We start from the raw sequence: 25,151 nt of genomic DNA on the forward strand, positions 1-25,151 counted from the left end.
TACAAATCTGTTTAACTTTGTTGCACCAGTTGATTTGAAAAAAAAAATAAAAATTTCCACTGGAGTACCCCTTTAACTGTTTTCGTCAGCATCCCATTTTTGGCAGGGTGCATCACCCATATACATCAAAATGTATGGTTTAAAAAAAAATTGCTAAAATAAACAATCTGATCTGGGGCAGGAAACGGGTTTGAAGGAAAATGACCCTTTTGAGCTTACCAAAAAGGCTGGGATGCAGTAAACAAGCAGGAAAGTCCAGCTCCTACCCTCTGGTAACACCTGTGAAGTGCGGATGGCCTAAAGCAAGGCCCATACATTTATTATAAGAAATTAAAGAGAAAAAAAATTATACTTATTGTATCATTTAAAAGCAGGTGCACACAACAAACAAAGACGACAGAACAGGTCTGACGTGTTTCGCGTTAACTGCTTAATCATACACTAACTATGATGGTCTATGATTAAGGTGTAAAAGTTCAAATCACCCCCTTTTCCTATATAAAAACATGTAGACACAATATAAATAAACATATTTGGTATCACTGCGTGCGTAATTGTACGAACTATAAAAATATAACATTATGTATCCCATACAATAAATTAGGTAAATGTAAAAAAAAAAAAAAAAAAAAAAAAAAAATCACAGAATAATTTTTTTTATAATATCCCAGAAAAAAAGTTAAGAGATTAAAAAGTCAGATCAATGGTACCGATAAAAAAACTAATTATGCCACCAAAAATTTGCCCTCATACAGCCTCATGCGAAAAAAATCGCAATATCGTCATATTCAATATCGCAATATCATCTTTGACACAGGATCGGGATATATCGCGATATATCGCATCATCATACTTGTATCGTGATACATATCGTATCGCCAGATTCTTGCCAATTCACACCCCTAATATATACTCAAGGGTAATATTGTTATTTTGTTAGTTTTGTTATATATACACTAACTAATAGTAAAAAAAAATAAAAAAAAGGAACATCAGTAGTCTCTATATGGACATTGAGCACAAGAATATATATATATATATATGACTGAGATATGGTGAAATCAGTTCATTATCGTCTGGTGTTAACAGTCACTTTGAAATACATATGGTGAGTATTTTAGATGTATGTATGATAGATATCTGTATGTAAGATAGATCACACATCTATCATACATACACCCATCTATCATACATACATACACACACACATCTATGAAACACACATCTATCATACATACATACACACATCTATCATACATACACACACATTTGTGGTCTGGTGGTGGAGGAGCCAGGAAAGGACTTAGGGGTCTTGGGAAGGGCTCAGATGAGTGTGAAGAGGACTTAGTGGTCTGGGAAGGGGGCAAAAGAGTATGGAGAGGACTTAGGGGTCTGAGGAGGGGTGCAGAGGACCCCCTAAGAAATACTTAGGGGTCTGGGAGGACAGAGTGCTCCAGAGGAGGACAGTGAGGGGTGGGATTTAGCTGAATTGAGAAGTAACAGTGTGTGTCAGTATTATTATTACAGGCACAGTGTGTGGCAGGTTATATTTCCAGGGTAGAGTGCCAGTATGGGGCAGTATTATATTCAGGGAGTACAGTGTGTGGCAGGGTCTAACTCAGAGGATACAGTATGTGGCAGTATTATATTTAGGAGACAGTGTGTGGCAGTATTATATTCAGGACGTATAGTGTGAGTGGCAGTATTAATATTGGGAAATAGTGTGTGGCAATATTAATATCAGGGGGTACAGTGTGTGGTAGTATTATATTCAGAGGGTACAGTATGTGGCAGTATTATATTCAGAGGGTACAGTATGTGGCAGTATTATATTCAGGAGACAATGTGTAACAGTATTATATTCAGGGATACAGTGTGTGGCAGTATTATAGTCAGGAGACAGTGTGTAACTATTATATTCAGGGGTACAGTGTGTGGCAGTATTATATTCAGAGGGTACAGTATGTGGCAGTATTATATTCAGGAGACAGTGTGTAACAGTATTATATTCAGGGGGTACAGTGTGTGGAGTTATTATAATGAGAGGGCACAGTGTGTAGACTATTACAATGAGAGGGCACAATGTGTGGCAGTATTATGTTCAGGGGGAACAGTTTCTGGCAGTATTATGTTCAGGGGGAACAGTTTCTGGCAGTATTATTTTCAGGGGGAACAGTTTCTGGCAGTATTATATTCAGGGGGAACAGTTTCTGGCAGTATTATATTCAGTGGGTACAGTGTGTGGCAGTATTATATTCAGGGGGAACAGTTTCTGGCAGTATTATATTCAGGGGGAACAGTTTCTGGCAGTAGTATATTCAGGGGGAACAGTTTCTGGCAGTATTATATTCAGTGGGTACAGTGTGTGGCAGTATTATATTCAGGGGGAACAGTTATTGGCAGTATTATATTCAGGGGGAACAGTTTCTGGCAGTAGTATATTCAGGGGAAACAGTTTCTGGCAGTAGTATATTCAGGGGGAACAGTTTCTGGCAGTATTATATTCAGGGGGAACAGTTTCTGGCAGTAGTATATTCAGGGGAAACAGTTTCTGGCAGTAGTATATTCAGGGGGAACAGTTTCTGGCAGTATTATATTCAGGGGGAACAGTTTCTGGCAGTAGTATATTCAGGGGAAACAGTTTCTGGCAGTAGTATATTCAGGGGGAACAGTTTCTGGCAGTATTATATTCAGGGGGTGCAATATTTGGCAGAGGTATAATAATTATTGTCTTCATATAGAGGACAAGGATCTGCTAACAAAGTGAGGAACCAATGATGTCCGAGTGTCAGACTCTGCAGAGAAGATGGAGCTGGAAGGAGACCTGGTGCCTGGACAAGATGAAGAAGAAAAGGAAAGACAACAGAGATTTATTTAGACAATGAGGTCACTGATATGATATCTAATCTCCTGACTGTCCCATCAGCTGGAGTCACTTGTAGGTTCTGTAGTTATGATGGGAGAAACTGAACCCCAATCCGAGGCTCTTCAGGCATTATGGGAGTTGTAGCTTTGCAATCGATAGAACTGTGGTGATCAATGGAGGTCCCAGCCGTTTGACCCCCACCAAAAAAATGGACTGCTTAGTCTAAAATGCCCAGACCTAATTTTGCTCATGTAGAACTGCAAATAGCAGCCTGGAAATAACGATCCTCTTGGCGCTCTCGAGAGGACCTGAGGAAGAGGGGGTCCCACCCCTTGAAACGCGTAGCCCATAGCACTTTTATTAAACAACGTTTATTTATTTATTAATTCCATTGTCCGATTCGGTCTTTGTTTTACATCATCGGGAGAGCGCCAAGAGGATCATTATTTTCACGCTGCTATTTGCCGTTCTACATGAGATTCTCCTGACTGTCCACAGGACCTCCCTGACGGGCTCGATCCCGGCAGCACCCCGGCCATCTACCCAGAGATTGGGTATCCATGCTACAGTAGGTGTTGTGCTCTTAGTATAACCTTATCGTTACCATTGGCAACCCCATATTTATCAGAATTAACGGCACATGAATTGCGCTCTTGTCTGTTTTTCCTCATATTGCACAGACCTAATTTTGGTCCCAGTTGAGCCCTGGTGCAGGGGGCAATTTTTTTAATTTTTTTTTGCACTTGGGCCTTTTCATGCCCCTGGCGCTGACGTCACATCACTTATGTCTGGCATCTGCTGGCGCAACTGTGTCTGTGTCTCACTGCGTTATTGAGGAGGAGAGTAGGGACTCTGGACCACCCAAGACCATAGAGCTGCTGCTGAATTCAAAAAGTGGGGGCACAATCAGGAACTAATCTGTATGGGGGGGGGGCGCCGATACAGCACCTCACCAGGGGGCACTAGGTACGCCTCTGCCTTTAGTTTCATATATTGAAAAAAGCTTAGCGTTTTGATATCTTTAGGGCGCGCTCATACTAGTATGGGAAATAAAGCCATAGTGAAATTAGTTTACATGTCATTTTTGGGACACTGGGGGGGGAGTAGTAAGAAAAGTTTTTCCTTCTTCTATAAAACCATAAGTGATATAGCGGCGCAAAAGCTGGAATTGAATATTAAAAGGAATGGGAAGAGGAAGATACAGTTTAAAATTGTGTTTATTTTTTTTTTTCAGTAGTGCAGCCTCAGGCCATGTTCACACGGCGTAAAACGTGCAGAATGCACATTTGCACCAGACGGTGGGCGCTAGGTCCGCTCGGAAATGCGCTGTCTCATTGATGGCAATGCATTATCAGGCGAAATGTGCAGAAAGAGTAGACGTGCCCACATCTGCCGCGGAAATTCCGCCGTGTGAACAGTGCAGCAGAATATCAATAAATACAATGGGAGTGGAATGTCTGTGCGGAATATTCCGGCGTAATTCTACACGGACATTCTGCCTTGTGAATGTATCCTCAGGCTTTAGGTCTGCAAAGCCGTCCTACACGTATCACGATTGGGTTTTTCGCCAGCATTGAGACACCTGGGATACGGTATGGTGATGCCGGGGTGACGCAAAGTGACGGAATCCAGCAGCAATAAGTCACGTTTTGGTCTGTGGAAGGTTTTATATAGGGGGGGATTGATCAAAAACTGTACAGAGGAAGAGTGGAGCAACCAATCAGATCGCTGCTTTCATTTTTACAGAGGCCCTTTTAAGAATGTGATGGTTGCTATGGGCAACTGCATCGCTCTTCCTTTACACAGTTTTTGATTATTATCCTAAATATGTTTTATGTTCCAGCTCTTAGAAGTGGATGGACCATGAAGGTGAAGGTCATTTCCGTCTTGGACGATAACTACATGTATCTTGTTATAGAGGAGCGGACCAGGAACGCCATCGCCGTGGACGCATCTGTGGCTAAAAAGGTAAGAAAAAGCCATGCCTGTATCCTATATGGCAGTGTTTCCCAATGGGAGTTGTAGTTTTGCAACAGCTGGAGGTCCACAGTTGGAGAACACTGATGTGCAGAGACCACTGATGTGCAGAGTGTGGAGACCACTGATGTGCAGAGTGTGGAGACCACTGATGTGCAGAGTGAGCACTGATGTGCAGAGTGTGGAGACCACTGATGTGCAGAGTGTGGAGACCACTGATGTGCAGAGTGAGCACTGATGTGCAGAGTGTGGAGACCACTGATGTGCAGAGTGTGGAGACTACTGATGTGCAGAGTGAGCACTGATGTGCAGCGTGTGGAGACCACTGATGTGCAGAGTGTGGAGACTACTGATGTGCAGAGTGAGCACTGATGTGCAGAGTGTGGAGACCACTGAGTGAGCACTGATGTGCAGCGTGTGGAGACCACTGATGTGCAGCGTGTGGAGACCACTGATGTGCAGCGTGTGGAGACCACTGATGTGCAGCGTGTGGAGACCACTGATGTGCAGCGTGTGGAGACCACTGATGTGCAGCGTGTGGAGACCACTGATGTGCAGCGTGTGGAGACCACTGATGTGCAGCGTGTGGAGACCACTGATGTGCAGAATGTGGAGACCACTGATGTGCAGACCACTGATGTGCAGACCACTGATGTGCAGCGTGTGGAGACCACTGATGTGCAGCGTGTGGAGACCACTGATGTGCAGCGTGTGGAGACCACTGATGTGCAGCGTGTGGAGACCACTGATGTGCAGCGTGTGGAGACCACTGATGTGCAGAGTGACCACTGATGTGCAGAGTGTGGAGACCACTGATGTGCAGATTGAGCACTGATGTGCAGAATGTGGAGACCACTGATGTGCAGAGTGAGCACTGATGTGCAGCGTGTGGAGACCACTGATGTGCAGAGTGTGGAGACCACTGATGTGCAGAGTGTAGAGACCACTGATGTGCAGAGTGTAGAGACCACTGATGTGCAGAGTGTGGAGACTACTGATGTGCAGAGTGTGGAGACTACTGATGTGCAGAGTGAGCACTGATGTGCAGAGTGTGGAGACCACTGATGTGCAGACTAGGAAGGTTCTAAGGCATGTTTACCTTCTTGCTTTACCTGCAGCTTATGGACATTGTGCGGAAAGAGAATGTGAACCTGAAAGCCATCCTGACCACACATCATCACCTGTGAGTATCACTAGGATATCCCATCACTATATGATCCCTGGGGCCCCCAGAAATCATGACAATAAAGGGGGCACAGTGGTAGTTTACTGCTGCCTTCCCTTCTTTGTTTCTCCCTGCACAGCATCACCCAACCCCCCTACTCTGCAGTGAACCGCAGACACCCCATGTGTCTCCATTGTACTTCTAATACAGCAATTTAAAAAAGATAAAAAATAAAACAAAAGCGGGACATATTCAAAAAACATATGTAATTTATGATACGGTAATATTAATCAAAAGAATTGCATGGATCCAATAGGGGAAGACCCATTTAAAGGGTACTCTGCTGGAAAACTATTTATTTTAAATCAACTGGTGCCAGAAAGTTAAACAGATTTGTAAATTACTTCTATTAAAAAATCTTAATCCTTCCAGTACTTATCAGCTGCTGTATACTACAGAGAAAGTTCTTTTCATTTTTGATTTCTTTTCTGTCTGACCACAGTGCTCTCTGCTGACTCCTCTGTCCATGTCAGGAACTGTCCAGAGTACAAGCAAATCCCCATAGTAAACCTATCCTGCTCTGGACAGTTCCTGACATGGACAGAGGTGTCAGCAGAGAGCACTGTGGTCAGACAGAAAAGAAATTCAAAAAGGAAAGAACTTCCTCTGTAGTATACAACAGCTGATAAGTACTGGAAGGATTAAGATTTTTTTAAATAGAAGTAATTTACAAATCTGTTTAACTTTCTGGCACCAGTTGATTTAAAAAAATGTTTTCCAGTGGAGTACCCCTTTAACTTGCAGCGGGGAACAGAACAGAGCCACCTAGTGGCCATTTTTTCAATCACATTAAAACATATGAAGGTTGAGAATTTTAACAGCAAGTAAATGGCAAAGTGTCTTATAATTACATAAGGAACAACATATTAAAAGTTTAGTTTGGTGACAGGTGCTCCTTTAAAAACCTATTTTTTCTCACCACATTTTTATAGGTCACGTGTGTTGCTTAGAAAATATGTAAGGTTTTGATTTCCACACTTTATTTTTTATTTTGCGTCAAAATTAAAAAATACATTGGGGACAATTTAAAATCTGGAAAAAATTCCGTCAGGAAAATGGAAATCACACAAACACAAGATTATGAGATGGTTTAGGTTTCTACTGAAGAAGATTAATGATGCAAATCCACTAATTATAAGTAAGAGCACACAAAAAAAAAACAAAAAAGGGAAAAAAAAAAAAATCCTAAAAAAAAAAGATTTTCACACGCGGAAAAAGATACAGCCACTGAGGAGGTAAGAGAAACATTTGCTAATTTTTAGGCTGTGTTCATGCGTTGCGTTTTATTTGCGATACCATCTCGGTACGACTGCGTTTTTACCTCAATATTGTAAAATAGCGGTAAAATTTGATTATGCAAAGCGGTAAAACTTTGATTATGCAGTACCACAAAGCCAAAAGATAAATAAATAAATAAATATGGTTAAAAATAATTGTTTTTGTATTTTGCAATGTCAAGTTTAAAAATGCAATGTATAACATAGGTAAAATAAAATAAAAAAAATCTAAAAAATGTCAATAAAAACTCTACATTTTTTACAGTCTGCCGAATGTAGCCTAAGACTGTAAAAAATGTAGAGTTTTTATTTTTATTTTTTAGATTTATTTTACCTATGTTATACATTGCATTTTTAAACTTGACATTGCAAAATACAAAAACAATAATTTTTAACCATATTTATTTATTTATGTTTTGGCTTTGTGAAGCCCATTATTTTAGGATCGAGAAAGGCTGGAGAAAAAAATAGTGCTTGCACCGGGATTTTCCCTCCGAAAATAATGGCGCCCGACGTACCCCATTGACGTTAATGACAGTTATTGCCCATTATGACCCGTCAAACTGCAAAAAAAAAAAAGGGAGTTTGACGGCCGTATTTGACGGGGTATACCGGCAGTGAGAAAGGGGCCTTACGCTATTACAAAAGTAATGTAAAGCGGTTTACACCAGAATTTTCATATAATCACAATCAAAAAGAGCCAATTATGTAAAAATAAAAGTAAAATTTTAATATTTTATTGAACGTGTATAAAAAAATTTAAAAAAAAAAAAGACATACATTTAAATGTAGATAGAACATTAAAATATAGGCATAATAGGTGACAAAAACAGATGACTGGAGATAGTACAGGAGGTACAACAAAACATGGGGACAACAAAACAAAAAATACGGAAACAGGAGCAAAGGGTGGTTGAATTGACTCTGAGAGATCAGACCCAAGGGTTCACGTATGAAAAAGGATAGTACCATGAGGAACACCAGAGAGAAGTAATCATAACATAAAAGACATCATATAAGCTGAAATATAACAGAAACAACTTTTTACTTTACTAAATATATTTGGCGCAAACCTCTGGAAAATGTAGCGTGGAAATCACACTACATATTCAAAAGGAGTTACCATAAAAATAAAAAATAAAGAATATAACAGAAACAACAGCCGGAAGAGACTATCCGCCATGCATGTTACAACCTACCAAATCCAACCCCAACGTACGTTTCGCGTTGTGCTTCATCAGGGGGCGTGGAACGCCCCCTGATGAAGCACAAAGCGAAACGTACGTTGGGGTTGGATTTGGTACGTGGTAACATGCATGGCAGATAGTCTCTTCCGGCTGTTGTTTCTGTTATATTCTTTTTTTTTTTCTTCTTTTGTTTTTGTAAGGTAACTCCTTTTGAAGATGTAGTGTGATTTTCGTGCTACATTTTCCAGAGGTTTGCGCCAAATATTTTTAGTAAAGTAAAAAGTGGTATGAAAATCACAGTACGCAATCTCATCGTGTTCACATTGCGCAGTCTCTGCCTTGAGATACTCCGGGTTGAAGATTCAGCGTGAGCGGCCGCCACCGAAATCCTCAGACCGTGCAGACCTGCGCCGTTCACGGGGTATACCGGCAGTGAGAAAAGGGCCTTACGCTATTACAAAAGTAATGTAAAGCAGTTTACACCAGAATTTTCATATATATATGGGTGTGGAACGCCCCCTGATGAAGCACAAAGCGAAACGTACGTTGGGGTTGGATTTGGTACGTGGTAACATGCATGGCAGATAGTCTCTTCCGGCTGTTGTTTCTGTTATATTCTTTTTTTTATTTTTTTATGGTAACTCCTTTTGAATATGCAAGTGAAGTGAAGACCAGCTCACCCCGCCTCGGACAGCAGAGCACGGATCCAGATGCTGGACGGCACCAGCCAATCAGAAAAACAAAGAGAGATGGATCCAGCTCGGTGCAGATAAAATGATTTTAATCCATAGGACAAGGAGGATACAAGTAACGCGTTTCAAGCGCTGTACGCGCTCTTGGTCATACATGACTAAGAGTGCGTACAGCGCTTGAAACGCGTTACTTGTATCCTCCTTGTCCTATGGATTAAAATCATTTTTATCTGCACTGAGCTGGATCCATCTCTCTTTGTTTTCCTTTTGAATATGAAGTGTGATTTTCGTGCTACAATTTCCAGAGGTTTGCGCCAAATATTTTTAGTAAAATAAAAAGTGGTATGAAAATCACAGTACGCAATCTCGTCGTGTTCACATTGCGCAGTCTCTGCCTTGGGATACTCCGGGTTGAAGATTCAGCTCGAGCGGCCGCCACCGTAATCCTCAGACCGCGCAGACCTGCGCCGTTCACCATTGATGGCAATGCAGCCTGCACATAGTTCCGCTTAAAGACTGAAGATATAAATTCTTTCCGCAAGGGAATTTCTGTGACAGAATTTTCCACTGCATAAATTTGGTAGTGTGAATGGGAAGCAGAAGATTCCGTAGTGTGAACAGGCCCTAAGTTTTACATATTTGTGTGTTTTTTTTCCCCAAAGGGACCATTCCCGGGGAAACGCAGACCTGGTACAGCAATTTCCTGAGCTGCCTGTGTATGGCAAAGATGAGCGGATCGGAGGATTAACCCATAGAGTTGTTCACAACCAAATCTTAAAGGTAATTGTATAGATAGCTCACTGAGCGGCGGAGTAGAGGATGGATACATTGTAACAAACTGCAGCTGTGTGAAAGAACGACCAGATCAAGGCCAGTTTCGGTCCCATATATAGAACTACAATATGTCCGCAGTTCGGGGATATCCATGTCAGATGCCTCTTCACTCCGTGTCACACCTCTGGTCACGTCTGCTTCTACATGTGGGAGGATGGGTGCCCCGATGCCCCGGCTCTGTTTTCAGGTAATTTTAGTGAAATGTATTTGTTGCCTCAATACCAGAAGTCTCATCTATGGCAATGCCTCGGCGGGCACTGTGTGTGGTCATGACATGCTTACACTACTGTGCAGTGTTCTCAGCTGCTGCAGAACTACAACTCTCAGCATGGTCTGACTGCAGAGGGAACACCGCCAGAGGGGTAATGCACTGAGCCAAAAATTATGTGTATCTCATATCTATCTATATATCTATCTCATATCTATCTCATATCTATCTATCTCCTATCTATCTATATATCTCATATCTATATATTTCATATGTATCTATATATCTCTCATATCTATCTATCTATATATCTCATATCTATCTCATATCTATCTATCGATCTCATATCTATCGATCTATCATCTATCTATCTCATATCTATCTATCTATATATCTCATATCTATCTCATATCTATCTATATATCACATATCTATCTCATATCTATCTATATATCACATATCTATCTCATATCTATCTATATATCACATATCTATCTCATATCTATCTCATATGTATCTATCTCAAATCTATCTATCTCATATCTATCTATCTATCTCATATCTATCTATATATCACATATCTATCTCATATCTATCTATATATCACATATCTATCTCATATCTATCTCATATCTATCTCATATCTATCTCATATCTATCTATCTCATATCTATTTCATATTTATTTATTCTATCTATCTCATATCTATCTATCTCATATCTATTTCATATTTATCTATCTATCTCATATCTACAGTCATGGCAGTAAATGTTGTCACCCATAAAATGTTTCTAGAAAATGAAGTATTTCTCACAGAAAAGGATTGCAGTAACACATGTTTTGCTATATACATGTTCATATTTTCATAGTTTCATATCTTCATTTATTGCACTACAGCTGTATAGCTTTTCATGTTTCATCTATATACCCATGTTTCATCTATATCTTTGTGCTAGCAGTGTGCTGCTGTATTCTCCTGTTGCTGTATATTTAGCCCAGCAGCCTGCACCTGCAAGCCAGGTTTTTACAATAGTTTGGATCAATAGTGCTGGCCAATTTATTCTTTGGTTATATAATGTATTTATTGGGGTATACCACGCACCGGCCTATAACACGCACCCTCATTTTACCAAGGATATTTGGGTAAAAAAAGTTTTTTACCCAAATATCCATGGTAAAATGAGGGTGCGTGTGTATACCCCGATACACCCCCAGGAAAGGCAGGGGGAGAGAGGCCGTCGCTGCCCGCTTCTCTCCCCCTGCCTTTCCTGGGGTTTAGAGCGCTGCTGCCGGCCCTTCTCACCCCCGACCTGAGTCGGGTCCGCGCTGCTGCAGGCCTCCGGCGTGCGTCCCCGGCGTCGTTGCTATGCACATAGCAACGACGCCGGGGACGCACGCCGGAGGCCTGCAGCAGCGCGGACCCGACTCAGGTAATTATGCCACCGGGAATGGGGGGAGGCAATGGGTGCCGCTACCCCTTCTCTCCCCCTGGCTGTCGGCGCCGCTTCTCTCCCCCTGGCTATCGGCGCCGGCACCGATGGTCAGGGGGACAGAACGGGCAGCGGCGCCGATAGCCAGGGGGTGAGAAGGGCCGACAGCAGGGCTCTAGACCCCAGGAAAGGCAGGGGGAGAGAAGCGGGCAGCGACGGCCTCTCTCCCCCTGCCTTTCCTGGGGGTGTATCGGCGTATAACACGCACATAGACTTTAGGCTAAAAATTTTAACCTAAAAAGTGCGTGTTATACGCCGATAAATATGGTATACATATATATATATATATAATATCTATCTATCACATAAATGTTCCCCCCATGACTTGTTGTTACAGCGTCTATTCGCTCCCCCCAGGTGACACCTTGTTTGTTGGAGGCTGTGGACAGTTCTTTGAAGGGACAGCTGAACAAATGTACAAAAACTTGATAGAAACTCTGGGATCACTGCCCCCCGAGACGGTGCGTCACACAAAGACACATTCCCTGTTCAATTTCTGTATGTACACAGTGGATGTAGAGTACAGCTCTGGAGCATAATACAGTATTCAACCCCCCCCCCCCCCAATCCCCTTTGGACTTTTTGCCTATTTTGCTACAGAAAATTATAACTCACCATTTTTATCTCCACAGAAAGTGTTTTGTGGACATGAATTCACCGTGAGGAACCTGAAATTTGCCCTGAAGGTGGAACCAGACAATGAGCATGTGAAAGAGAAACTGGCCTGGGCCAAGGTGGGTGACTTACCAGGATGGGTATTGAATCTAAAGTATATTGTATAACCAGGGTGGAGGGGTATTAAATCGAAAGTATACTGTATAACTATGGAGGATGGGTATTAAAGGAGTACTCCGCCCTTTGACATCCAAAGGATAGGAGATAAGATGTCTGATTGCGGGGGTTTCGCCCCTGGGGACCCCCGCGAACTTTGCTGCGGCACCCCAGACATCCGGTGACTGGCGATGCGAGTCGAAGGCTTGTGACTTCATGCTATGGGGATTTGCTCCTACTCTGGACAGTTCCTAAAATTAACAGAGGTGTCAGCAGAGAGCAATGCGGCCACACAGAAAGGAAATTCAAAAAGAAAATAATTTCCTGTGGAGAATACAGCAGCTGATAAGTACTGGAAGGATTAAGATTTTTTTAATAGAAGGGATTTACAAATCTGTTTAACTTTCTGGCACCAGTTGATTTGAAAAAAAATGTTTTCCACCGGAGTACCCCTTTTAAAGGGGTTTTCCAGTTTTAGAAAATCAAAAACTATCACCCAAGACATATCACTAATATAGTGTAATCACAAGTTGTACTGCCTTCAGCATGTTTTGGTGTATTCACAACATAAAGTTGTGTAGTCCTCTCATTGTGCGTGTGGTGTTGTCTCAACAATTCCTCCCTTTCTCCTTAGACCACGCATCATCCTTTGTTGTCTCAGAATGTGTGGCCGGATCTTGTCTCTGACCTCTAGCCCCGCCCCCTGAATGATGTCACCACCTCTGATCAGCCCCGACAGCTTCATCACCATCTCCATGTCATATATACAAATATATGTTTATAAGGACATTTAGAGGGAATGAGGTGTGATTTCAGCATACTGCCTTGTGCTAAGTAATACCACAAACAGAGGAACAGACAGGGAATGAATACAGCAGCTTTTAAAAACTTACTGTTTTATGCAGTGTTCTGCAGCTGCTCTGGGGGGAGATGGCAGGGTGGGAGGGCTGTGATGGTGAGCTAAGGGAAAGCACTGCATTCTGGGAATTGGTGTTCTGTACAACTGCTCAACCAGAAGGTACAATGATAATCTGTGGCATGGGAAGGGAAACTACAGAGCAACAAAACAAATAGCTTTTGGTGACTTTAGAACTGGGGCAGACAGGTAAGCAATGCTCAGTGCCTATGCAGCTTTTTTTTTTTTTTCTTTTACCTGACCTTTATTTTTCAACCAGACTTTCTCACCTGCTTAAAGGGGTACTCCGCTGGAAAACATATATTATTTATATATATATATATATATATATATATATATATATATATATATATATATATATATATATATATATATATATACATATATTATTTTTTTTTTAAATCAACTGGTTAAACAGATTTGTAAATCACTTCTATTTAAAAATCGTAATCCTTCCAGTACTTATCAGCTGCTGTATGCTCCACAAGAAGGTATTTATTTTTATTTTTGAATTTCTTTTCTGTCTCAGTGCTCTCTGCTGACACCTCTCTTCATTTTAGGAACTGTCCAGAGTAGGAGCAAATCCCCATAGCAAACCTATTCTGCTCTGGACAGTTCCTGACATAGAACAGAGGTGTCAGCAGAGAGCACTGTGGTCAGACAGAAAGGAAATTAAAAAAGAAAAGAACTTCCTCTATAGTATACAGCAGCTGATAAGTACTGGAAGGATTACCATTTTAAATAGATGTAATTTACAAATCTATTTAACTTTCTGGCACCAGTTGATATAAAAAAAAATGTTTTCCTCCGGAGTACCCCTTTAAGCAGCAGTCACATTATGCCATTCCTCAGATCAGCCGCTGTTATTTTCAGGGGTCCATTTAAAACTTTTAACAATTCCTTCTTTTCTAAATGTGTGTGTTTTTTTTTTGTCTTTTTTTCCCCCCCCCAGGCTCGAGATGATGATGACATTCCCACCGTCCCCTCAAGCCTGGAGGAAGAATTTCTATATAACCCCTTCATGAGAGTAAGGTGAGCAGTGTAGACCAGGGTTTCCCAACCAGGGTGCCTCTAGCTGTTGCAAAATTACAACTCCCAGCATGCCCTGATAGCCTTTGTGTTAAAGTATTACATTGATTTGTATGAGCAATAGAACAATTGCTTATACAAGTCCCTTAAGGGGACAAAAAAAATTGTAAACATTTTTTTTTTTAACAAAATAAATACACCTAATCAAAAAATAAAATAAAATATGCAGTAGCTTAGGAATAGTCCAGAAAGGTTGTGAAGCATAAAAACGTACCTGATTTTTTATTTTCCTTTATTAAAAGGTTTTTGTTGTTTGTTTTGTTTTTTTTATAAAACTGACAAAAACATTTGAAAAATTACTAGCATCAGTCTAATCATCACAGGGCTCTAAAAATCCCAAACGCCAGGTCGAATTTCATCCTGGCACCTAGGTTTGTGTCAGCCCTTTCTATTAACCCCTTCCCGACCCAGGATGTACATTTACATCATGGTGCCAGTGTCATTCCCGGCTGCTAAGTGCAGCTGACACCCGCTGGTAATGACTGACATGGCTTAATGATTTTTTATTTAGCATACGATTTTAGGCTGTCCGTTTCAACGATACGAGGCGAGGCGAAGGCGGCCTTTTCATGTGAACACGCGCCATTTGTGCACCGTGGTCTCCAAACAGTGTTCCTTCAGCTGATGCAAAACTACAACTCCCAGCATGCCCGGACAGCCAACGGCTGTCCGAGCATGCTGGGAGTTGTAGTTTTGCAACAGGTGTCACATTTAATTTTTATTTAGTTTTTTTTTAATTTATTTCTTCATTAATATTTTTTACAGGGAAGAAGCTGTTCAGAAGTTCACAGGGAAAACAGACCCGGTTGACGTCACGAGAGTTTTACGGAAAGAAAAGGATGAATTCAAGAAGCCAAAAAATCGACTGCCAATCCCGGCGCTCCTGGCCTATCAGTGGGGTCTCCTGAACCAGTCGTCAGATCAAGAATAGACACCCTCATGCTAACAGTGTGTCCTGGACAAAGGAATAGGGGGTTACACCTCCCATATTATAAACATCACAGCCTTATGTGAAGTATAATTAAAGGGGTATTCCAGGAAAAAAAACTTTATATATATATATATATATATATATATATATATATATATACTGGCTGCAGAAAGTTAAACAGATTTGTAAATTACTTCTATTAAAAAATCTTAATCCTTTCAATAATTATCAGCTGCTGAAGTTGAGTTGTTCTTTTCTCTCTGACAACAGTGCTCTCTGCTGACATCTCTGCCTGTCTCGGGAACTGCACAGAGTAGAAGAGGTTTGCTATGGGGAGTTGCTTCCACTCTGGACAGTTCCCAAGACAGGTGTCATCAGAGAGCACTTAGACACAAAAAGAACAACTCAACTTCAGCAGCTCATAAGTACTGAAAGGATTAAGATTTTTTCTATAGAAGTCATTTACAAATCTGTTTAACTTTCTGGAGCCAGTTGATATATAAAAAAAAAAGTTTTTTTCCTGGAATACTCCTTTAAAGGGGTACTCCCGTGGAAAACTTTTTTTTTTTCTTTTAAATCAACTGGTGCCAGAAAGTTAAACAGATTTGTACATTTCTTCTATTAAAAAAAATCTTAATCCTTCCAGTACCTTTTAGGGGCTGTATACTAAAGAGAAATCCAAAAAAGAAATGCATTTCCTCTGATGTCATGACCACAGTGCTCTCTGCTGACCTCTGCTGTCCATTTTAGGAACTCTCCAGAGCAGGAGAAAATCCCCATAGCAAACATATGCTGCAATGGACAGTTCCTAAAATGGACAGCAGAGGTCAGCAGAGAGCACTCTGGTCATGACATCAGAGGAAATGCATTTCTTTTTTGGATTTCTCTTTAGTATACAGCCTCTAAAAAGTACTGGAAGGATTAAGATTTTTTTAATAGAAGTGATTTACAAATCTGTTTAACTTTCTGCCACCAGTTGGTTTAAAAAAAAAAGTTTTCCACGGGAGTACCCCTTTAATAATAAGATAAGTTAGATAGAAGCCTATACCTATTTACATAAGACAACAGGTAAACTAGTTACATTGTCTTATCGTGATACATAAATGATGGTGCTATCGTGATCTGTGTAGGTTTTACCTGCAGTCCTATGTAAAAACACTACTGTTTACACTGTGTAAACAGTAATCTTATTTATCATACATCTAACCTTGCTGTCCAGTTTAGAAACCACTCTTTAATACACTTTATTGGAGAATAAATGGGGAGGGGGGGGTCTACTGTTTATGTCTCTTATCTAGAGAACAGTTAGACCGGGTTCACACTACGGAATTCCGTTTTTAAATTCTGCTCGGAAATTCCGCTGCAGCAGAGTCCCATTGCTGGCAACGGGATTCCGCAGCACAGTGCACACTGCAGAGTTATCGAGGCGGACTTTCCGCCCAGAAAATCTGCTTGAAAAATTTGGCCACAACAAGTTTAAATGGTAACTCCGCTGGAAAACATTTAATATTTTTTAATCAACTGATGACAGAAAGTTAAACAGATTTGTAAATTACTTCTATTTAAAAATCTTAATTCTTCCAGTACTTATCAGCTGCTGTATGCTCTAGAGGAAGTTGTGTAGTTCTTTCCAGTCTGACCACAGTAATCTCTGCTGACACCTTTGTCCATGTCAGGAACTGTCTGGAGCAGAAGAGGTTTGCTATTGGGATTTTCTCCTGCTCCGGACAGTTCCTAAAATGAACAGAGGTGGCAGCAGAGAGCACTGTGGTCAGAAAGAAAGGAAATTCAAAAAGAAAATAACTTCCTCTGGAGCATATAGTAGCTAATAAGTACTGGAAGGATTAAGATTTTTACATAGAAGTAATTTACAAATCTGTTTAACTTTCTGGCCCCAGTTGATTTAAAAAAAAAAAAAAAAAAATGCTATCCAGCGGAGTACCCCTTTACTGTTCTGACGTATTTCTGCTCCGCAGACCTTTTCATCTATGGGGATGGCAATGTCTACTCGGTCCTGAATCAGTTGGCGCCTGCCACATTCGCACTCTCCGGCCAGAGATTGCGAGTGTGGTCAGCGCCGATTGGGTCAGGACCCCAGCCTTACAAAGAGCGTCTCTCCCCCTGGAGGACCTGTCCTGTCCTGCATTACACAGACAACCCATTGATGTGAACGGACAAGGTGTAATGCTTTATTTCTCCTGTGGGGGAGCTGCAGGGAAACTGAACACTTACTGCCTGATTTACCTACAGATTGCAAAGCAGGGGAACTTTACCCAGCATGCCAATAACATTTTCATCTTTAGAAAAGCGGCGATACAATCACACCGACAATTCCAACAGGTTGTAGGTGCTGGACGCGTTTCAAGCGCATGCCCTCAAAATGTGTCCAGAACCTGTAACTTACTGGACACATTGTATATGTCAGTGGTCTCCAAGCTGCGGACCTCCAGATGTTGAAAAACTACATCTCCCAGCATGCCCGGACAGCCGTTGGCTGTCCGGGCATGCTGGGAGTTGTAGTTTTGCAACATCTGGAGGTCTGCAGGTTGAAGACCACTGGTATATGTTATTGTAAAAAGAAGCAAAGGTGAAGCACCTGTTGTATCTTGATATTGAACTGGAAGTTTTCTCAATGTTACTAAGGACTTATTCCTCTTTTAAAATACAGTGCAGCAGCCTCCTATTGTTCTCTATGGGTATCTGCTGCACCATTCACACTACAGAATTATCACAGAGGAAATTCGGGACCCCAGACTCCGCCAAAAGAATGAAGATATTCGTTATTTTGGAGGAGAGCCCTTGAAAACGCATTGACAGCTATGGGGATAGATGACGTATTTTGCCGGCGCCTGCTCCAAGCGGAATCTTCACCCGGAATATCTACGAGCGGAGATTCCTTAGTGTATCTCCATGTATAGCCACAATATAGAGGTGATTGGACCAGTGATATGTGGTAGATGTTCATACAGAAATCACTTTATTATGACTTAGAGATATATTTTAGGTGTAAATTACAGTAATTCTCCACTGAAGTTTACTTTTAGAAAAATTGGATTAATTAAGCCGAAGAGCTGAGTCCTGCCCGGCTGCTCTGGATGTGTACTGCCCGGCCGCTCTGGATGTGTACTGCCCGGCCGCTCTGGATGTGTACTGCCCGGCCGCTCTGGATGTGTACTGCCCGGCCGCTCTGGATGTGTACTGCCCGGCCGCTCTGGATGTGTACTGCCCGGCCGCTCTGGATGTGTACTGCCCGGCCGCTCTGGATGTGTACTGCCCGGCCGCTCTGGATGTGTACTGCCCGGCCGCTCTGGATGTGTACTGCCCGGCTGCTATGGATGTGTACTGCCCGGCTGCTATGGATGTGTACTGCCCGGCTGCTATGGATGTGTACTGCCCGGCTGCTATGGATGTGTACTGCCCGGCTGCTATGGATGTGTACTGCCCGGCTGCTATGGATGTGTACTGCCCGGCTGCTCTGGATGTGTACTGCCCGGCTGCTATGGATGTGTACTGCCCGGCTGCTCTGGATGTGTACTGCCCGGCTGCTCTGGATGTGTACTGCCCGGCTGCTCTGGATGTGTACTGCCCGGCTGCTCTGGATGTCTACTGCCCGGCTGCTCTGGATGTCTACTGCCCGGCTGCTATGGATGTGTACTGCCCGGCTGCTCTGGATGTGTACTGCCCGGCTGCTCTGGATGTGTACTGCCCGGCTGCTCTGGATGTGTACTGCCCGGCTGCTCTGGATGTGTACTGCCCGGCTGCTCTGGATGTCTACTGCCCGGCTGCTATGGATGTGTACTGCCCGGCTGCTCTGGATGTCTACTGCCCGGCTGCTATGGGGGCAAAAATGAGTTGCACTTTTATGAAATACATACGAGAGACTGACAGTGGTGAAGGTGCCAGGTGAATGAAAAAATAAATAAAATTAAAAAAAATGAAATTAAAAGAAATTTAAATGTAATTAAAACTTTAACTGTGTTTACGCATTGGGTATGGAAAATTGTGCAGAATACATTTTTTTTTTAAATAAATGAAAAAAAAAAAACAGTATTGCAACTGCAGTGTGTGAACAGTCTCTTCACTGTACAATGATTAAGCTTTGTTCGTATAAACCAGATGATATCTGTATCGTGCCTGTATGTTTAGAGTTCTGTTCTTCAGAGAGGGTTTTCCCATTGCAGGTAGGTAGTCTGAGAACAATAATGTACTGTACATAATGTTCATTTTCACAATAAAAGTCTTTAATTCTCAGTTTCACTGCTCTATCTATTCATATTTATGTAAATGTGCATTTTTCTTAAAGGGGTTCTCCGGTGGAAAACAATGTTTTTCATATCAACTGGCTCCAGAAAGTTAAGGCTATCATTTTAACCTACAGAATAACTAGAACATGTCAGTTTTACCATAAAGTGTACGTTGCAAAAACTGAACACTACATATTCCCTGCACTGTCAATGAAAACTGGTGAGACCAAGATGGCGCTGGTTTTGGCAGTATTAAACCTATAGATGCAGGGGTCTGTTTTAACCATGGCATCTAAAGGATTGACAAGGGGGAGGGGGCTACCTTTCCCCCCATTTCGGCAACCTACGACATGAATGCATGGTTCCAATGGTTGCTATGGGAACAGGAAGGTGATGGGTGTCATGGAGGACGGTTCTATTCCCAACAATGTGTACAGTGACTTCCCGCCATTTCTGGCCCTGCAGACAGGACATGTGACCTGTATATTAGAGCATCTGCTGTCCATCCGCACATTTTCACCCCCTAGTCTGATCACCATGACAACTCCACACAACACAGCGGTGGCCATCATTATAGCTTATAGAATACAGTGGTCCCTCCAGTTACAATATTAATTGGTTCCAGGGTGACCATTGTATGTTGAAAACATTGTATGTTGAGACCATAACACTATGGAAACCTGGTAATTGGTTCTGAAACCTCCAAAGTGTCATCCAAAAATAGGAAAAAGTGAGGATTAAAGAAATGTATTATGTAGAGGACAGGAGCTTCTTCAGGGTCTTGTACACAGGGTCCTAAAAATGTAACATGGAGCCACCCTCACCTGGAGCAGCTATCCCTGGCACAGGTAAAAGTAGTACAGAACATGTAATACCTCCCTGTACTGTAGGGGGCGCTACCAGACACCAGTCAGTGCATACACTTCAGTAATACAGGTAAAGAGTACAGAACATGTAATACCTCCCTGTACTGTAGGGGGCGCTACCAGACACCAGTCAGTGCATACACTTCAGTAATACAGGTAAAGAGTTGTACAGAACATGTAATACCTCCCTGTACTGTAGGGGGCGCTACCAGACACCTGTCAGTGCATACACTTCAGTAATACAGGTAAAGAGTAGTACAGAACATGTAATACCTCCCTGTACTGTAGGGGGTGCTACCAGACACCAGTCAGTGCATACACTTCAGCAATACAGGTAAAGAGAACAGAACATGTAATACCTCCCTGTACTGTAGGGGGCGCTACCAGACACCAGTCAGTGCATACACTTCAGTAATACAGGTGAAGAGTAGTACAGAACATGTAATACCTCCCTGTACTGTAGGGGGTGCTACCAGACACCAGTCAGTGCATATACTTCAGTAATACAGGTAAAGAGTACAGAACATGTAATACCTCCCTGTACTGTAGTGGGCGCTACCAGACACTAGTCAGTGCATACACTTCAGTAATACAGGTAAAGAGTAGTACAGAACATGTGAACATGTAATACCTCCCTGTACTGTAGGGGGCGCTACCAGAAACCAGTCAGTGCATACACTTCAGTAATACAGGTAAAGAGAACAGAACATGTAATACCTCCCTGTACTTTAGGGGGCGCTACCAGACACCAGTCAGTGCAAACACTTCAGTAATACAGGTAAAGAGTAGTACAGAACATGTAATACCTCCCTGTACTGTAGGGGGCACTATCAGACACCAGTCAGTGCATACACTTCAGTAATACAGGTAAAGAGTACAGAACATGTAATACCTCCCTGTACTATAGGGGGGCTACCAGACACCAGTCAGTGCATGCACTTCAGTAATACAGGGGTTTTACAAGTGAATGTCCATTCTGATTGGTCAGTTCTTCCGGCCACTGACATGTTTAACAGATCTGGACTGTCTGTACATTGTATGTTGAGTCTGGGTTCAAGTTACAATGTTCCAGAAAAGACCATTATATGTTGAAACTATTATATGTTGAGGCCATTGTAAGTTGAGGGATCACTGTATTAGAACAAGACTGATGTCATCATGATGAGGTCACAATGCTGAGCCGGGGTATATACGGCCTGACCGGCTGGCTGAGTCCTTTGAGAGTTGTTGGAGACAAGATGACAGGTAGGTACCTCAAGATGTCTTTTGTATCCATGGGGGGAGATTTATCAAAACCTGTCCAGAGGGAAAGTTGTTGAGTTGCCCATAGCAACCAATCAGATCGCTTCTTTCACTTTTGAAAAGGCCTCTGCAAAATGAAAGCAGCGATCTGATTGGTTGCTATGGGCATCTTTTCCTCTGACAGGATTTGATGACTCTCCCCCATGTTGCTTATGTTGGATATCACTGGGACATGGCAGAGACTAGAGCAGTGGTTGCCACCCAGTTGCGAAACTACAACTCCCAGCATGCCCGGACAGCCAACGGCTGTCCGGGCATGCTGGGAGCTGTAGTTTCGCAACAGCCGGAGGCACCCTGGTTGGGAACCATAGGAAGATTTCTAGGAAGAGATTTCTGATCATTTGTTTATTTTTCAGACCTTACAGAGCTGAAGTTTTTGGGGACACTGATGGGGACTATGGTGGGATTATGTATGATCTTTTGGTTGCTGCATTATATGGGGTAAGTTCTTGTCATCATTTGTGGATTACACTTTTCTTCTCTCTATGATCTCCTCAGACTATATGGACACGGCTCCTATTGTATAGAACTGTCTCATCTTTAGAACATCTTCACTATTTCTTATATAGGAAGAAAATGATAATGTGGATGAATCAATGGAGGAAGAAGAGGAAGAGGAGGAGGAATATAAAATGGAGGAGGGAGTGGAAGAGGAGGATGTGGAGGAGGAGAGAGCGGGAGAAGAGGAGGAGGATGGAGCAGGAGAGGAGGAAGATGGACCCAGGTAAGTCTTGGTGCATAACAGATAGATAGATATGAGATAGATAGGAGATAGATAGATAGATAGGAGATAGATAGATAGGAGATAGATAGATAGATATGAGATAGATAGATAGGAGATCGATAGATAGGAGATCGATAGATAGGAGATAGATATGAGAGATAGATCGGAGATCGATAGATAGGAGATCGATAGATAGATAGGAGATCCATAGATAGATAGGAGATCGATAGATAGATAGGAGATAGATAGATAGATATGAGATAGATATGAGATAGATAGATATGAGATAGATAGACATGAGATAGATAGATAGATAGATAGATATGAGATAGATAGATAGGAGATCGATAGATAGGAGATCGATAGATATGAGAGATAGATCGGAGATCGATAGATAGGAGATCGATAGATAGATAGGAGATCGATAGATAGATAGATAGGAGATCGATAGATAGATAGGAGATAGATAGATAGATAGATATGAGATAAATAGATATGTGATAGATAGATATGTGATAGATAGATATGTGATAGATAGATATGATATAGGTAGATATGATATAGATAGATAGACATGAGATAGATAGACATGAGATAGATAGATAGATATGAGATAGATAGATAGATATGAGATCGATAGATAGGAGATCGATAGATAGGAGATCGATAGATAGGAGATCGATAGATAGATAGGAGATCGATAGATAGATAGATAGATAGGAGATCGATAGATAGATAGGAGATAGATAGATAGATAGGAGATAGATAGATAGATAGATATGAGATAGATAGATATGTGATAGATAGATATGTGATAGATAGATATGATATAGGTAGATATGATATAGATAGATATGAGATAGATAGATATGAGATAGATAGATAGGAGATCGATAGATATGAGATAGATATGAGAGATAGATCGGAGATCGATAGATAGGAGATCGATAGATAGATAGATCGGAGATCGATAGATAGGAGATCGATAGATAGATAGGAGATCGATAGATATGAGATAGATAGATATGATATAGATAGATATGTGATAGATAGATATGTGATAGATAGATATGTGATAGATAGATATGATATAGGTAGATATGTGATAGATAGATATGTGATAGATAGATATGATATAGATAGATAGATATGATATAGATAGATAGAGATCTTAAAAGGGGTACTCCAGTGGAATTTTTTTTTTTTTAAATCAACTGGTGCCAGAAAGTTAAACAGATTTGTAAATTACTTCTACATAAAAAATCTTAATCATTCCAGTACTTATCAGCGGCCGTATGCTCCAGAGGAAGTTGTGTAGTTATTTCCAGTTTGACCACAGTGCTCTCTGCTGACACCTCTGTCCATGTCAATAACTGTCCAGAGTAGGAGCAAATCCCCATAGCAAACCTCTCCTGTTCTGGACAGTTCCTGACATGGACAGAGAGAGAGGTGTCAGCAGAGAGCACTGTGGTCAGACTGGAAAGAACTACACAACTTCCTCTGGAGCATACAGCAGCTGATAAGTACTGGAAGGATTAAGAAGTAATTTACAAATCTGTTTAACTTTCTGGCACCAGTTGATTTGAAAACATTTGTTCTCCCCCGGTGTACCCCTTTAAGTACTTAAAGAATTTTATAGCGTCACTTGTTGGTCTTGCACTAAATGTTATATGTATATATTCTGCCTCTCCTAGGACAATTTATTGTATCTTCTTTTTTTTCTATAGAAAATCCATTTGATAACATCATCTAGGAAGAAACCCTTGAGCGGGTGGCCGGGCTGGCAGTGGCGGGCTGACTTGGAGAAAGTAAAAAATACCATCAAAAAAAAATAAAAAATATATAAAAAAATATTTTTCTTTAGTTCATAAAATGTCTCACAGAGGTTTACAAATTGCCTTTTGTTACGCAGCATCAGATAATAGTGAAATGTTTAGAACATGAAATGAGAACAATTAAAAATACAGGTTACATCTGTAACAGTGTGTTATACCAGACAGACATTGTAGGGACAGAAATGGGATTAGTACAATACAGTGGCCCCTCAAGTTACAATATTAATTGGTTCTGGGACGACCATTGTATGTTGAAACCATTGTATGTTGAGACCAGAACGCTATGGAAACCTGGTAATTGGTTCTAAAGGCACCAAAATGTCATCCAAAAATAGGGAAAAAGGGAGAATTAAAGAAAAATAAGTAGATAACTAATACAGATAAAGCAAGTCCTTACATATAAAAGTAAGAAAGATCTGCAGGGAGCTGTAATCACTGTCTATGTCAGTGTTTTCCAAGCAGGGAGCCTCCAGCTGTTGCAAAACTACAACTCCCAGCATGCCCGGACAGCCTTTGGCTGTCCGTGCATACTGGGAGTTGTAGTTTTGCAACAGCTAGGGCCACCCTGCTTGGGAAACACTGTTCTATGTAGAGGACAGTACACACAATGTCCCAAAAAAGTAATAGAGTCACCCTCACCTGGTGTCTAAAGGAGCAGGTAACCCTGGTACAGGTAATGTGTACAGAACATGTAATACCTCCCTGTATTGTAGGGGG

General features: G+C 41.6%; 1 protein-coding gene across 6 annotated transcripts in view; it reads left to right on the forward strand.

Moving 5' to 3' along the window:
* HAGHL (hydroxyacylglutathione hydrolase like) overlaps nt 1-15,596 on the forward strand; it is a 19,710-nt gene extending 4,114 nt beyond the window's left edge. For 2 of the 6 annotated variants that reach the window (XM_056535064.1, XM_056535061.1), the window contains exons 2-9: nt 4,710-4,834; nt 5,962-6,026; nt 9,887-10,004; nt 10,137-10,245; nt 12,114-12,217; nt 12,389-12,490; nt 14,396-14,475; nt 15,298-15,595. In XM_056535064.1, coding sequence (XP_056391039.1) covers nt 4,730-4,834; nt 5,962-6,026; nt 9,887-10,004; nt 10,137-10,245; nt 12,114-12,217; nt 12,389-12,490; nt 14,396-14,475; nt 15,298-15,463 — 849 coding nt within the window. In that variant the 5' untranslated portion in view covers nt 4,710-4,729 and the 3' untranslated portion in view covers nt 15,464-15,595. Of the gene's footprint in view, nt 1-2,741; nt 2,887-2,919; nt 2,939-4,709; nt 4,835-5,961; nt 6,027-9,886; nt 10,005-10,136; nt 10,246-12,113; nt 12,218-12,388; nt 12,491-14,395; nt 14,476-15,297 lie in introns of those variants that run through there. The other 4 variants (XM_056535065.1, XM_056535062.1, XM_056535063.1 and 1 more) reach the window with 4 other exon arrangements.
* The last annotated feature ends 9,555 nt before the right edge of the window (nt 15,597-25,151 follow it).

Source organism: Hyla sarda, chromosome 8 (assembly GCF_029499605.1).
Source record: "Hyla sarda isolate aHylSar1 chromosome 8, aHylSar1.hap1, whole genome shotgun sequence".
Taxonomy (NCBI): domain Eukaryota; kingdom Metazoa; phylum Chordata; class Amphibia; order Anura; family Hylidae; genus Hyla; species Hyla sarda.